The sequence below is a fragment of the Nannospalax galili genome, unplaced genomic scaffold (genome assembly GCF_000622305.1).
Source record: "Nannospalax galili isolate Female #2095 unplaced genomic scaffold, S.galili_v1.0 scaffold702, whole genome shotgun sequence".
Lineage (NCBI taxonomy): Eukaryota > Metazoa > Chordata > Mammalia > Rodentia > Spalacidae > Nannospalax > Nannospalax galili.
In genome coordinates this window covers 1,365,277-1,379,130 of record NW_008348657.1, presented here as the reverse complement: position 1 = coordinate 1,379,130, position 13,854 = coordinate 1,365,277, and the positions used below count along the sequence as shown (strand labels likewise).

Here is a 13,854-nt window from a genome sequence, read left to right as displayed (position 1 = left end):
CACACATATGAGCATGTGTATACACACATAGTACTGTCAGTCACTATCAGAATAATTTCCATGTTACTCCATAGACTCTCAGAATCTCAACATTTGCAGTTCCACTTCCTCCCCTAACATGAAAGTCTCCACCAACCTCCCCTTGAATGGGTCACATAGCAGTGCGTTTGCATAGTTCTCTGCCACGTCGCGAGCCCCCACAGGCCTCAGTGTTTTTTTCTAAAGGTCTGTCTTATAGACATGAGAACCCCAAACCTCTAAGATCATCTGGAGGTTACATGAGCTACTTACAAGTCCAGATAGATAGATAGATGATAGATAGATAGATAGATAGATAGATAGATAGATAGATAGATAGATGATAGACAGATGATATAGATCTATAGACATATATGCACATGTATATACCACATATATATGTCATATCTATATTATATATATTTGTTTGCTTTGTTTTGTTTTGTCTTATTTGGCCTTTTTGAGACAGGGTCTCCCTGTAGCCCCAGCTGGCCTGAACTTGCTATGTAGGCCAGGCTAGCTTTAATCTCAGAGAGATCCACCTGCCTCTGCCTCATGAATGCTGGGATTAATTAACCTATACTTTGAATGAAAAGAGTAGAATCAGAGGACAGGCTTACTGTTTCTTTCTCTGTCATTCTCTGAAAAGATCTGTTCTTCCTCGGCCCCGAATAGAAGGTCTGACAGAACTTATGGTTTCCCTGGTCCTCCCAAGAACATCTGAGTGGACAGACACTGTTGGTCAGAAAGTCCACACTCAGCTAGTAACTAAAACGTCTCTTCCACCTCTAGATGGGCCACGAAGGCTGAGTCCACTGAGGACAGTGCCTGTGTGGCAGTCAGATATTTTGAACATCATCTCTGACATCAGGGCAGAGTCTAGACACATGCTCAGCCACTCTGCTGCTCAAGCATTGTTGGAGGGGCTTAGGGTCTTAGGGTAGTAAGAACTCCTATCCCATAAATGATAAATGAAAACAATACTTCTTCTTTGATTTTGTTTATTTTTAAGAGAGGGTCTTGTTTTGCAGACCAGGCTGGCTTGGAACCCTCTTGCCTCAGCCTCCCAAGTGTTGGGATTACAGGTATGAGCCTGGCTCACACAGGTGTGTGCCAGGCTTTATGTTTCATTTTGAAGAAAATACCAGAGTGTGTCCCAATGTGGCTGCAGTTCTCTGCAGACTATGGCTCCAGTTTCTGCATATCTCCTCCGTTCGATCTGCAGTCTTTGCTGAAACCATCCTGGGGGTTTGGAGCATCACATCTGTGGAGTTTTCATTGTAGCCCTTTGGTGCTTTTGAACCAGTCTAGCCCAGAACTGGCTATGTAGCCAAGGATGACCTTGATCTCCTGAGTGCTGAGATTACAGATGAATATCACCATACCTGGCCACATTGTATGGGTTTTTTAAATTTATTTTTTATTTTATATGTATGAGTGTTATGCCTACATGTGTATAAGGGCATCCGTGTTGTACAGTGCCTGTGGAGGACAGAAGAGAGTGTCAGATCCCTTGGAACTAGAGTTATAGATGGTTGTTAGCTGCCATGTCGATGTTGGAATTTGAACCAGGGTCTTCTGCAAGAATAGCCAGTGCTCTTAACTGCTGAGCCATCTCTCCAGCCCTCACATTGTGGGTTTAAAAAAATATTTTATTTACTATTTTTATTTTGCGTATGAGCATATTGCCTGCATGTGTGTAAGTGCACCCATGTCATGCAATGCCTGCGGACATCCCCTGGAACTGGAGCTACAGATGGTTGTTAACCACCATGTGGGTGCTGGGAATCAAACCCGGGTCCTCTGCAAGACCAGTGAGTACTTTTAACTGCTGAGCCAGCTCTCTAGCCCCTGCATTGTGGTTTTAATGAGTTTATAAATGTGTTTATCTGATGACTACTGATGGCAAGCATATTTTCATGTAATTACCAAAATTGATCTATCGTCTATGGAGGAATATCTGTTTAGCTCTTTGTTGAAAAAAATGTAGTTAGGCTGGAAAGATGGCTCAGTAGTAAGAGTATGGGCTGCTCTTGTAGAGGATCCAGGTTCAGTTCCCAGTACCTATGTGATAGCTAACAACCATCTGTAATTTCAGTTCCAGGGAATCCAACACCCTCTTCTGGTCTCTATGGGCATTGTATGCACTGGTGCACTTACATACAATCAGGCAAAACACTCACACACATAAAATAAAAATACAATAAAATAAATTAAAAAAACTGGAATGGTAGTGGTTCTTCTCCTCCTCCTCCATATCTTCCTCCTCCTTCTTCCTCTTCCTCTTCTCCCTCCTTATGCTGAGAATGGAATTCAGGGCCCTGAGCATGCCAAACCATGGAGCTATAGGCCCAACCCTGTCTTCCCATCAAGTTGAATTTATTATGCATTCTGGATACAAATCATTTATCAGAAATATGATTTGTGAATATTTTCTTCCAAACTGTGACTTTTCTTTTTCTAACAGTACCTTTGAAAACCAAAATATTTTAGCTTCAGTGAAGTATAATTTACCAAGTTTTTAGTTTATGTATCATGCTCTTAGTGTTGTCTGAGCAATCTTGCCTAATCCAAGGCACAAACACTCAGTCCTATGTTTTCTTTTAGAAAGTTAATAGTTTGAGTTTTTTACATTCCGGTGTGGAACTTACACGTGCAAGGGGCTCCAGGTGCCATCCCAGCACTCCAGCACACCCAAGAGGGTGTGGGCTGGGGCCCCGGCTTTGGAGGCCCCACTTCACCTCACAGTTTGTCACCATCAGTTCTAGGGATTTCCTGGGCTCTGTTGGGAACTGTCACAAGGCTTTCCATTCACTGGGGTAGGGGGGTGAATAGCTCTGACCAGAGTCTGGACTCTGAGAAATAATGTACTATTTGTTTCTTTTCTGTTCCAAAGGCTGTGGACACAGAGACTATATGAATTTGACACAATCTGTCCTCATTACCAGCTTCCAGAAAAAGGCGGTGAGATTTCCACATTGGTCCAGTCTTGTCAGTTTCATTACCTGATGACCTCCCAATAAGAAACAATCTTTCACATATCACACAGCTATAGAAACATTGACTTATGGACTGGGGAGATGGCTCAGTGGGTAAAGTGCTTGCCTCCATGAGCATGAAGACCTGAGCTCAATATCCCAGAGCTCACGTAAAAAGCAGAACATGGTGGTAAAGAGCTGCAATCCCAGTCCTGGGAGGCAAAGACAGGAAGATCTCTGGGCTTGCAGGGAAGCGAGCCCAGCTGAATCAGTGGGCTCCAGGCTCAGTGAGAGACCCTGTCTCAGAAATAAAGTGGAGAGTGATTGAGGAAGACACCATCTATTTCCGGCCCTGGCACATACATATGCACACACATGAGAATATGCACATACGCACACATAGACACACATTCCTACAAGACGGAAAGAAAACCTTTTTAAAAATGTCTTCATGAGGTGATTGGAGTACACAGCCAGGGCCGGGGTATTGGAACATTGGATGGTTGGTTGATGGAGGCGGGAATGGAAGGAGGAATTCTAGCAACTTCAGTCCTGATGCAGAAGTGGTGCCACTGGTCCTTGTGAGGCAGTGATTTTACAGAGAAGCAGTACAGAATCAGAGAATGCAGACAGCTCCATCTGATCCTCCCAGATCAGGATGGGGAGGCCGAGAGGATGGTGTGAGGCAGAGGGGAGAGCAGGGCTCCCCAGCAGTTCTGAGGTGTGTGGTCCAGAAGCCAGATGGGCAGGTGGCCTCCTTATCAGGGCAACCTCAGATGTTCATGGTCAAGTTGATGAACTGGAAATAAAGAGCGAGGTGAGAGTCTTCCCTTCAAAGTCCCAGCTTCCTTATGTCTCAGAAGCTCTGCTGTCTGCTTATTTTGCCTGCGAACGTGGACTTCTGTCTCAACATGAAGCTATTCTTTAAAATTTAAATTAAGGGGCTAGAGGGATGGCTCAGCAGTTAAGAGCACTGGCTGATCTTGCAGGATACCAGGGTTCGCATCCCAGCACCCGCATAGTGGCTAGCTAGCAACCATCCGTAACTCCAGTTCCAGGGGATCTGATGCCCTCTTCTGACCTCTGTGGGCATTGCACAACATGGCACTTACATACATGCAGGCAATACGGCACATAAAATAAAAATAATAAATAAATATTAAAAATAAAATAAGATTTAAGATCAACAAATTAATGTGTGGGTCTCTCTTTCTGTGTGTGTACCTGTGGCATATGTACTTGTTTTGTGTATGTATGTATGTGTGTCCATGCACACAGACCAGAGGTTGATGTTGGGTCATCTGCTGTTGCTCACCACCTTATATTTTGAAACAGGGTCTCTCACTGAACCTGGAGCTTGCCAATTGGCTATCAAGAGATCTGCTTGCCTCTGTCCCCACAGTACTGGGGTTGCAGATATGTGCCACCACACCCAGTTTTTTATGTGGGTTCTGGGGATCAGAACGCAGGTCCTCACAATTGTGCAGCAGACATTTTACTAACTGAACCCTCTCTCCAGCCCCAGGAAGCCATTTTTTAAAAAAGCCAATTTTCAGAAGCATATAGAGATAGGACAGAGGGTTGGAAAATGTGCCTCCTTCCTGTTGCAGGGGACAAAGCGGGGCAGTGTGAATTGCACTTGCTCTTTGGTGAGGCCCTTCTCCACATCCTCATCCTGCACCAGGTGGAGAAGGGTGACTCTCCTCCTTCTGGGGCTGCAGGAAGGAAGCAGGCTGATGATGGCTCAGGGTCCTCACGACAGGCTGGTGGGGAGGCAGCATGAAGCCTCTCTCCACTTCCCTCCAGGTTCACTCCTTAGCGTGTTTATGCGGAATGCTGTTTCTTCCACACCCTCTTTCCTGGGTTTGGGCAGACCCAGGGCAACAAAGAATCTTGGGTTTTTGTAGTAAAGTGACTTCTAGAAGGCTCAGTCTGGGTTGGCTCTCTTTGTCCCCTGGTAGAGGAAGGGACCTGAAACAGCTGAGATATCTTTTCTTTTTCTTTTTGAGACAGGGTTTCTCATAGCTCAGGCTGGTGTGAAACACTTTATGTTCTATAACCAAAGATGACCTTGAACTCTTGATCTTTCCACCATCATGACCAGTTTATGCCATATTAAGATGGCACCCAGGGCTTTGTGCATGCTAAGCAAGCACTCTACCAACTGAGCTACAGTCCCAGCTCTGTTTGGTTTGATCTGCTGTGTTTAGTGATAGGGTCTCATGTAGCCCAAGCTGATCTCTAACAGCATAGCAGAGGCTACCCTTGACTTTCTTGATCCTCTTGCCTCTCCCTCCAAGTGCTGGGATTACAGGTATGTGTTACCATGCCCAGTTTATGTGGTAGAGGGAATTGAACCCAGGCACTCTATTAACTGAGCTCTATCCCCTGCTCTGTTTTGTTTTTTTTTTTGTTGTTGTTGTTGTTGTTGCTTATTTAGACAAAGTGTTGCGATATTTATTCCAGGTTGGCCTGGAACTGGTGATCTTCCTGCCTCAGTCTCCCAAGTGCTCAGACACCAAGCATGTTCTACTGTACCTGGTGCTTTTCTCAGTTTTGAGGTGTGCGCATGCTCTCTCTCTCTCTCTCTCTCTCTCTCTCTCTCTCTCACACACACACACACACACACACACACACACACACACACACTGGAGAACCTGAGCAAAGAGGGTTACAAGCTTTCTAGCAGGCAGAGGAGAAGTGTAGCCCACGGACAGAGGAGCACAAGCAGCAAGCTTGCTCCTACATGCCACTCAGGGTGGTTAATTGCTCTATGCCTCAGTTTCCGCTTCTGCAAAATGGGGCACTCAGCTCATAGGATTAATGAACTGATTATATCAGTTGCCAAGTGAACAGAAACACCAGCCTCTGTACTGCTGTGAGTGCTAGTCCTGCCTGGGGAGGCCAGCAAGGGTTACAGAACTTGTGCACTACTGGCCCCAGCTGGGGTCCAGAGCGGTCCTACCTCGTTTATGTTGAGATGGATGAAGTCTTTGTTCTTCACACTGAGAGCCTGGAACACCCCTGGTGGAAGAGATGAAGCACCTTAGTGGAAAGAGGTTCCAAGGCCCCTGTGAAGCCTGGGGGAATCTGCTCCCCCTAGTGGAGGCCTCTACTACTTAAGGCCCTTCAATTCCTTCCCCAGCCTAGAGGCCTTGAAACAATGGCCTGACTTTCACCAGCTGGCTTCCAAGCATCTTCTAGCTTAATCTTAGGGGGTTACAAATCCCCTAGATCCATAGACCCCAGGGAAAAGGCATATGAACGTAAAACAGCATAATCCTGGCTACAGTTTCATCTTTATGTGAGTCTCTCATGGCGGGGGAGGTGCCAGGAGTGTGAGGAAGAGCCAGGCCTGCTGGCTGGGATTATCAAGTACCCTGGGAAGGGACTGTCCTCTCTGGGCCTCCAGCTCCCACCTCCAGATGCAACTCAGGGGTTATCCCAGAGCAGAAGAGGAGGAGACCCACCACAAATGCAGCATGGACCCTGCTCGTGTGCAGAGGCCACTGAGCAATCAATGATGGTGACCACATTCTATCACCACACTGGACATTTCCACATGGGCTGGCCATCCCATGACGGTGAGTATAGCTAAGTTTTGCTAGGTATGTAAAATACATAGTGATTATAATAAAACCGATAGATGCTGGGGACATGTGTCCATTTGCCCCTGAAGGACTGGTGCATGGCTGAGCTGCCCTGGACACATTTGGGTCACCTGTAATGGGGAGGGTGTGGCAGTGGATCACAGTCTCTCCTGAGACATTTAAAGAAGGAAAGACAGAACTTCTGAGATCTGTTAAACAAGTATTGGAGGATGAGATGGTAACAGTTGAGGCTGGGTGTAAAGTGCTGGAGCCACCTTGAAGAAGAGTCACAGCCCTGGTGCTGGATGCCACCCTTGAGATTCTAATTCGATTGCTCTATCCTGAAGCCTGGTTGTCTCAGCTCCTCCCCCAAGCCCTGCTTTTTTTTGCAGTGCTGGGATAGAACCCAGGGCCTTGTGCATGCTAGGCAAATAGCCTACCTCTGAGCTACACCCACCTCTCCATTGCTACAGAATTTAAAAGTTCCCCCAGAGTGTAATCTATAGCAAAGTTTGAGAACTGATGTGGGGTGCATGGGAACTTATTTTTCTTTACATTTAAGTGGATGATTGAGAGTTTCTGTGACAAGAAATTGAAATGATATTGGGCCAAGCTCCAGTGTTGGCAGTTTGAGGAGTTCCCCAGATGATCTGGGGTGAGGTCCCAGAGTCACCCAAAGGGCCTTCTCCTGACACTCCTCGGTCAGAATAGCAACAAGAGCCCCACTCAGGGAAGAATCAGGCCTGAGGAAACTGAATGGGGACAGCAGTGCAGAGAGGCACTGTCAGATAGATCTCTCATTTCTAGGGAGTGTAATAGCTCTCCTCTTCCTGGGGGAACTGTGGAAATCACCTCTCCCCGGCTACTGGAGAAACACCAGGACCTTGAGGGCCACCTAGCCCCACTCCAAGCTTCCACACATTTACTGATCTATCCTGAACTTTATGGACTAAGACACAAACTTCAGGCAATCACAGGGTCTTGCCACCAAAGAGAATGGGGTGCCATTCCACTGTGTTGCAAGACACTGCCTTGTCTTACTGGTGCCATGTGGTCCCCTGTCAAGCAGATTTCAGTTAATGACAAACAAAACCAATGCATACTTTGTGAGGCCCCATTCAAAGTGAACACATGGGCCTCTTGTTAAAAAATCAAGATGAAGGGCTGGAGAGATGGCTCAGTGGTTAAGAACACTGGTTGTTCTTGCAGAAGACCTGAGTTTGAATCCCAGCACCCACATGGCAGCTAACAACTGTCCATAATTCCAGTTCCAGGGGATCTGACGGCCTTGTCTGTCTCCTGGGGGCATTGCATGACACAGGTGCACTTACCTACATGCAGGCAACACACTCATACACATAAAAATAATAAATAAAATATAAAAAAAGATTTAATAAAAAATCAAGATGGCAACACCAGGACATCTAATCACCACAAGGGCCATTGGGGACATGAGTCCCTTTGCTCCTGAAGGGACAGTGCATGGTTGAGCTCATTCAGCTGCCCTTCAGGGCCCTCTGTATTGTGAGGGGTGACAATACACCACCTCAGCTGAGACCTACACAGATGCCGTCTCCTCTGCAGGGAGGGACTGAGACTTCTCAATTCTGTGTATCACGAGAAGACTTGATCTGAAGTGGGACCTTTCCTCAGATAGGAGGGCATGAGACCTGCCCACAGCCCTCCACAGCATTTGGGTATGTGATAAATGGCAACCATAGGACACACTTTGTAGATACATTCTACCTGTCAGCTGACCATAGGGCCACAACTCTCTGCACAGACCCCCATGGTAGCCCTCCAGGTCCTGGCTCTGCATGTTTTTCTGAGTTGTTTTTTTTTTTTTTTTTTCTGTTCTCATACATGAGAACTAGAGACGCCCTGAGGTGGATACTGTCCCCCGCCCCCAGGGGTCTGAAGACACTCTCATCCCCCCTGCACACTCACGGCTTGCATTCTCCAGCCGCACCAGGCAGTTGAGGTAGTCATCGAAGTCCAGCTGGAGCTTCTCATCTGCGTACCTGAGGACGATCAGCTGCAGGAGGTGACTGTTCAACTGAAAGCCTGTGGAGGGACAGAAGAGCCAGGACCTGCCATGGTTGAGCCCCGCGGCGAGCCCATAGCTCTAAGGCTCTGAGAGAAGTGAATGTTCACCCCACGAAGTGTGTGCTCCCAGACCCAGTAGGGCCCATCTTTGGTGTGAATTGGGATATGAGTGTGTTATATGGGGTGCTGTGAGCTCACAGGGGAGCAGCATTAATCCTAGGCATCTGGGTTTAATGATATGTGTTGGTTTTGACATTAGCATCTCTCCTAGGTTGGCTGTTGTTTCAAGAAGCCCATGAAGGAGTCTCAGTAGCACAATGAGCCGACAGCCTGTCTTGGGTCTGTCTGAGCTTCCACCTGCAAGGGCCAGGGACAGCAGAGCTAGCACCTAGAGCCAGCAAGTAGTTGTATGTGTGTGCATGGGATCGTGTGTGTGTGTTCATGCAGATGTATGTGCATGTGTGTTGAGACTGGAGGTCAGCTGGAGCGATCATCCTCAGAAGCTGTCCACCTTATTTTTTAAAACAGGGTCTCTCACCAGCCTGTTACCCAAGCTAGGCTGGCCAGGGAGCTCTAGGAATCCACCTGTCTCCATCCTCCTAGTACCGGAATTACAGGCGCATGCCACCACCCCTAGTTTATTTTATCTGGGTTCTGGGGATCGAATTCAGGTCCTTGTGCTTATACAGCAAACACTTTACTGATTGAGCTGCCTCCCCAGCCCACCAGTATTTCTCAAGGGTATTTTATCCTTAAAATCCTGGGTGCTAGAGATGTCTCCCAGGGGTGCTGTTGCCCATAGTAAGGGGTGATATGTGGGGTTCATTCCTCACAGCATGCCAGAGGGAGGTGGCACACTGCAGTAGAGTCCAGTGATGTCCTGGAGCTGCCCTGGCCACTGCAGCATGTTTCACTTCTCTGGGCTTTGGTTTCCTTATTCATCAAATAAGGAGGGTTTTTTTTGGTTTTTATTTATTAATTTATTATTTTTATTTTATATGTATGAATGTATTGCCTGCATATATGTAAGTACACCCATGTTATGCAGTGCCCACAGAGGCCAGAAGAGGGCATAGGATCCTCTGGAACTGGGAGTTAAGGTCAGTTGTTATCTGCCATATGGATGCTGGGAACCAAACCCGGGTCCTTTGCAAGAACAGCCAGTGCTCTTAACTTCTGAGTCATCTTTCTAGCCCTTCATTTTGTTTTTTGGAGTCAGGGTCTCACTATGTATACCTGCCAGCCTGCTGGGCCTGGCTGGTCTGAAACTTGCTATATGGACCAGGCTGGATTTGAACTCACAGAAATCTACTTGCCTCTGACTCCCCAGTGCTTGGATTAAATGCATGGACCACCACAGCTGGCCAAATGAAGAGTCTTGATGAGTCAGAGTTCTTTCTGGGTCTGACTTTAGTGTTTTGCTTCCTAACCTATGTTCTTTTTTTTTCTTTTCTTTCTTTTTTGATTTATTTATTTTCATTTTCTGTGTATGAGTGCATGTATGTAAATGCACCTGTGCATGCAATGACCATGGAGGCCAGAAGAGGGCATTAGATCCTTTGGAACTGGAGTTATGGATAGGTGTTACCTGCTATGTGGGTGCTGGGAACCAAACCTGGGTCCTGAAAGAGCAGCTAGTGCTCTTAACAGCTGATCCATTTCTCCAGCCCCATAATCCATGTTGTTAGGCCCAGTGTTCCTTCAGTTCAGTGTTCATGCCTGCACGTGTTCAGAGGAGTGTTTGGCCCCACCAGGGGTCTCTCAGAAGTGGAGGCTCTGAGCACTGTCTTGAGCAGGCTCAGTGGGGCTGGTAGCAGTCATTCTTAAATCCTGGTGCCTGCCTCCATGGGGTCAAAGGAGCAAGGTGGGCAATCCTTCCCCCAATTTTGAATTCATCAGGTCCCTCGATCCCCTGTTTGGTCCTTCCTACCCTGGAAATGGGATCACCAGCCCTTAAGTGAACCAGGCACCTTTTCATGTGTGTGATGCATATTGTTCTCCTTCACAAAGGACCTAAAGGAAATCCCAAGTATCACATTCTGTTAGATGTGTTGTTCACAGGGAGGGGACTTTGGGACCAGCTGCAGTGGGTGCCTAGCTGTGCTGTGTCCTGGGCTCAGGCTGCAGAGGCCATGGAAGCCATGCTGGAGTGCAGGTCACTGAGCCTCTGACAGTGGGGTACCATGGCAGTGACCAATGGATGGTTAGAAACCTCATGTGGAATGTGTCTCTTGTGGGAGGGGGTGTGGCATAAATGGAATCAGCTGGATGGAATTCAGTCCCCTGCCAGAGCCAGGGACAGGGTCACAGGTGGTAAGCAGGCACAGCAGAACATGCTCTGTCTCTTCCTCTGTGATTAGTGTGTCCTAAAGTGAAGTCTCCACAGAGCCACAACTCACTCTGCTGCAGAAATACGTGGCCAGAGGCTAAAGGGGTGGAGGAAGCAATCAGGGTTATTTGCAGAGGATACTTGGGGTTTGTTTGTTTTGTTTTTTGTTCTGAGGCAGAGTCTCATGTACCCAGGCTGGACTCAAACTTGCTATTAGTTGAGGATGACCTTGAGCAGATTCTGATCCTCCTGCCTCCACCTCTTGAATGCTGCAATTACAGGCATACACTATGTAGTGCTAGGGATCAAACCCAGGGCTTCATGCATGCTAGGTAAGCACTCTACCCACTGAGCTACATCCCTATCCCATGCATCTTAAAACTTTCCTGCTGGATGCTGGAGAGATGTGTCTCAATGTAAGTACTTACTGGGTAAGCATTGAGGACCTGAGATCAGATCCAGAATGAGTGTAAAAGCCAGGTACAGACGGTAACTTCAGCATTGGAGGGGGAGGGGCAGAGACAGGTGGATCCCTGGAGCTGATTGGCCAGCCAGCCTGGGTATATAGCCTGTCTAATAAAACAAACAAATAAACAAAACCCCCACAAAAACACAACAACAAAAACTAGAGAATGATACCTGAAGTCAACCTCTGGTCTACACACACACACACACACACACACACACACACACACACACACACACACACACACACACACACACACACACACACACACACCCCACTGCCTATATGCACAGAGGCTTAGCCCTTCGGGCCTGATCTAAACAAGTAAGTCTGGAGGTCAAGGTCTGGCACAAGCCTTAGGCCTGTGATCTTCAGAAATGTCAGCTCAGTGCAGAGACCAACCTCCCAGGGGTCAGCAGAAGACTCACCATGTGCGTCCTGCTAGAGCCTGCCAGTAGACAGCATGGTGGACCAACCATCAGACAGTCCCATCCAGGTTTTTGTTGGTGATTCTCCTCCCCACCTCTTCTCCCCAGCCCCTGGTCCCCATTCACCTCATATATATATATGGTTTTTATTGTTTGTTTGCTTTTACCTGCAGCTTTCAGTGCAGTCCGCAGCTCATAGGAAGACATGGTGCCAGATTTATCCACATCAAACTGGAGGAACAGGTTCTGGGGGTAGGGAGTAGGGCACTGAGAAGTCAGAGCTAGAGGGTGGTGCGGACAGCAGTGACTGTTGGCAGCTGCCCTTTGGAGAGGCAAGGTTGGCTGGGTCCTTCCCTCCCTTCCTTCTTTCTTTCTTTCCTACCTGCCTTTCTTTCTGAGACATAGTCTCATGTAGGTCAGGATAGCCTCAAACTGGCTTTGTAGCTGAGGATGACCTTGAATCTCTGATCCTCTTACCTTTACTTCCCAAGTTTGGGGATTACATATGAGCACCACCACACCTGGTTTCCTGCGGTGCTGGAAGTCAAATCCAGGCTAGCATGCTACCAACTGAGCAACATCTCCAGTCCATAGGCCCTCTTTTTTTTTAATGTGGTACTGGGGTGTTTGGAACTCCCACCACAGGCTCTGCTCTTGTCCAGGGCTCTCTTTCTTCCCCCTTTCCTTTTGGGAGAAAGGGCTGCCAGTATGGCTGTGAGTGTCAGGTACACAGTGTTGTCTTCACTCTCCCTGCCAGCACCACTGAGCCTGCAGTCTGGGTCTTTGCCCCATTCTGCTCTTGGCTCAGGGTCTACACCAAGTCACGTACCATCCACCGCTTCAGCTTGTCCCAAAACACTCGGAACTCCTCGAACTCCAGTTTCCCATTGCCGCTGGTCTGGCCACGTGGGTTAAGGGAGCCATGTACGACCAGTCTTTCAACCCAAGATCCTCATGGGACCCCAGCTTGTAGGACTCCAGGAGGAGGCCAGTGGTATGAGTGACAGATTGGGGGCACTAGGGAAGTAGCTTTAATGATCGAAGAGAGGAAATGGCAGGGGTGAGATGGGATGGGCACTGAGATTTACAAAACTGGAAAGCAGAATCCATCATTCCCTTTAGGGAGGTTCCAGTGTCCATGAGACATTCAGGTCCCTTCAGAAACTTTCTTTCTACTGAGTGGTCCTGTACCTCTTGACTCTGACCCTTCGACTAGGGACCTCTAGTTTTTGGAGCTATGGGATCTATCCTGGTAAAGTGAGTTCTACATGATACCACTCAGAGAGACTGTGCACTTGGGGAGGATACATCCATCAAAGAGATGATGTTTCTGCAGGACAGAAGGCTCAGTTTCTTGAACTTGAGAGATGTTTCTGCAATCATAGGGGAAGTTGTGTGATCAGGGGGCCTGATAAGACGAACCTACCTTCCCTTCTTCCAAGAGCCCAGGCTGGGACAATGATGTGGACATCTTAAGATGTAGAGGTGTGTCCCGAAGGACAGGACGTGCTGCAGAGAATTGGCTGCAGGGAGTTAGCTATGGAGAGGGAGCTGCAGAGAGTTAGCTGAGGAGGGAGGAGCATTGGCACTGTCTTAACAGGAGCGGAGTGAAAAAAATGGCCCTGTGTCTTGCCCACATGGATGAGAGAGGGGGCATTTAGCGACCTGCGGGGAGACTGTGGGCCCATGAGGCGTGTGAGAAAGCTAAGGAGACTGTGGGTGGGGTGCGGAAGCGATCTGGAACTGCCAGCCGCTGAGCCACAAAGAGGAGTGGGGTGCTGTGTGTTCGCCTTTGTAAGTTACTCTGTTCCCCTACCCAGGATATAAACTAGGAAAAATTCGGGTATGTTATATGGTTTGTCTAATGGCACCAGGAGCAAGGGACCTAAGAGAATTCAGGCGACAAATTGGCGCAGCTGGCAGAATGGCACTGGAAATGACAAACTGTGGAAGTTTGGGAAAAGCAAAGGAGCTAATGGCAGTGCTGACATGGAACTTA

At 47.8% G+C, this 13,854-nt stretch overlaps 1 protein-coding gene across 1 annotated transcript in view; it reads right to left on the bottom strand.

Annotated features, from left to right (window-relative positions):
• Positions 1-3,192: 3,192 nt before the first annotated feature.
• Capn9 (calpain 9) overlaps positions 3,193-13,854 on the bottom strand; it is a 48,228-nt gene continuing 37,566 nt past the window's right edge. Inside the window, exons 15-20 of the mRNA XM_008845786.3 lie at positions 13,164-13,228; positions 12,685-12,753; positions 12,023-12,101; positions 8,534-8,650; positions 5,962-6,020; positions 3,193-3,795 (exon numbers count right to left, since the gene is read on the bottom strand). Coding sequence (XP_008844008.1) covers positions 3,769-3,795; positions 5,962-6,020; positions 8,534-8,650; positions 12,023-12,101; positions 12,685-12,753; positions 13,164-13,228 — 416 coding nt within the window. The 3' untranslated portion in view covers positions 3,193-3,768. The remainder of the gene's footprint in view (positions 3,796-5,961; positions 6,021-8,533; positions 8,651-12,022; positions 12,102-12,684; positions 12,754-13,163; positions 13,229-13,854) is intronic.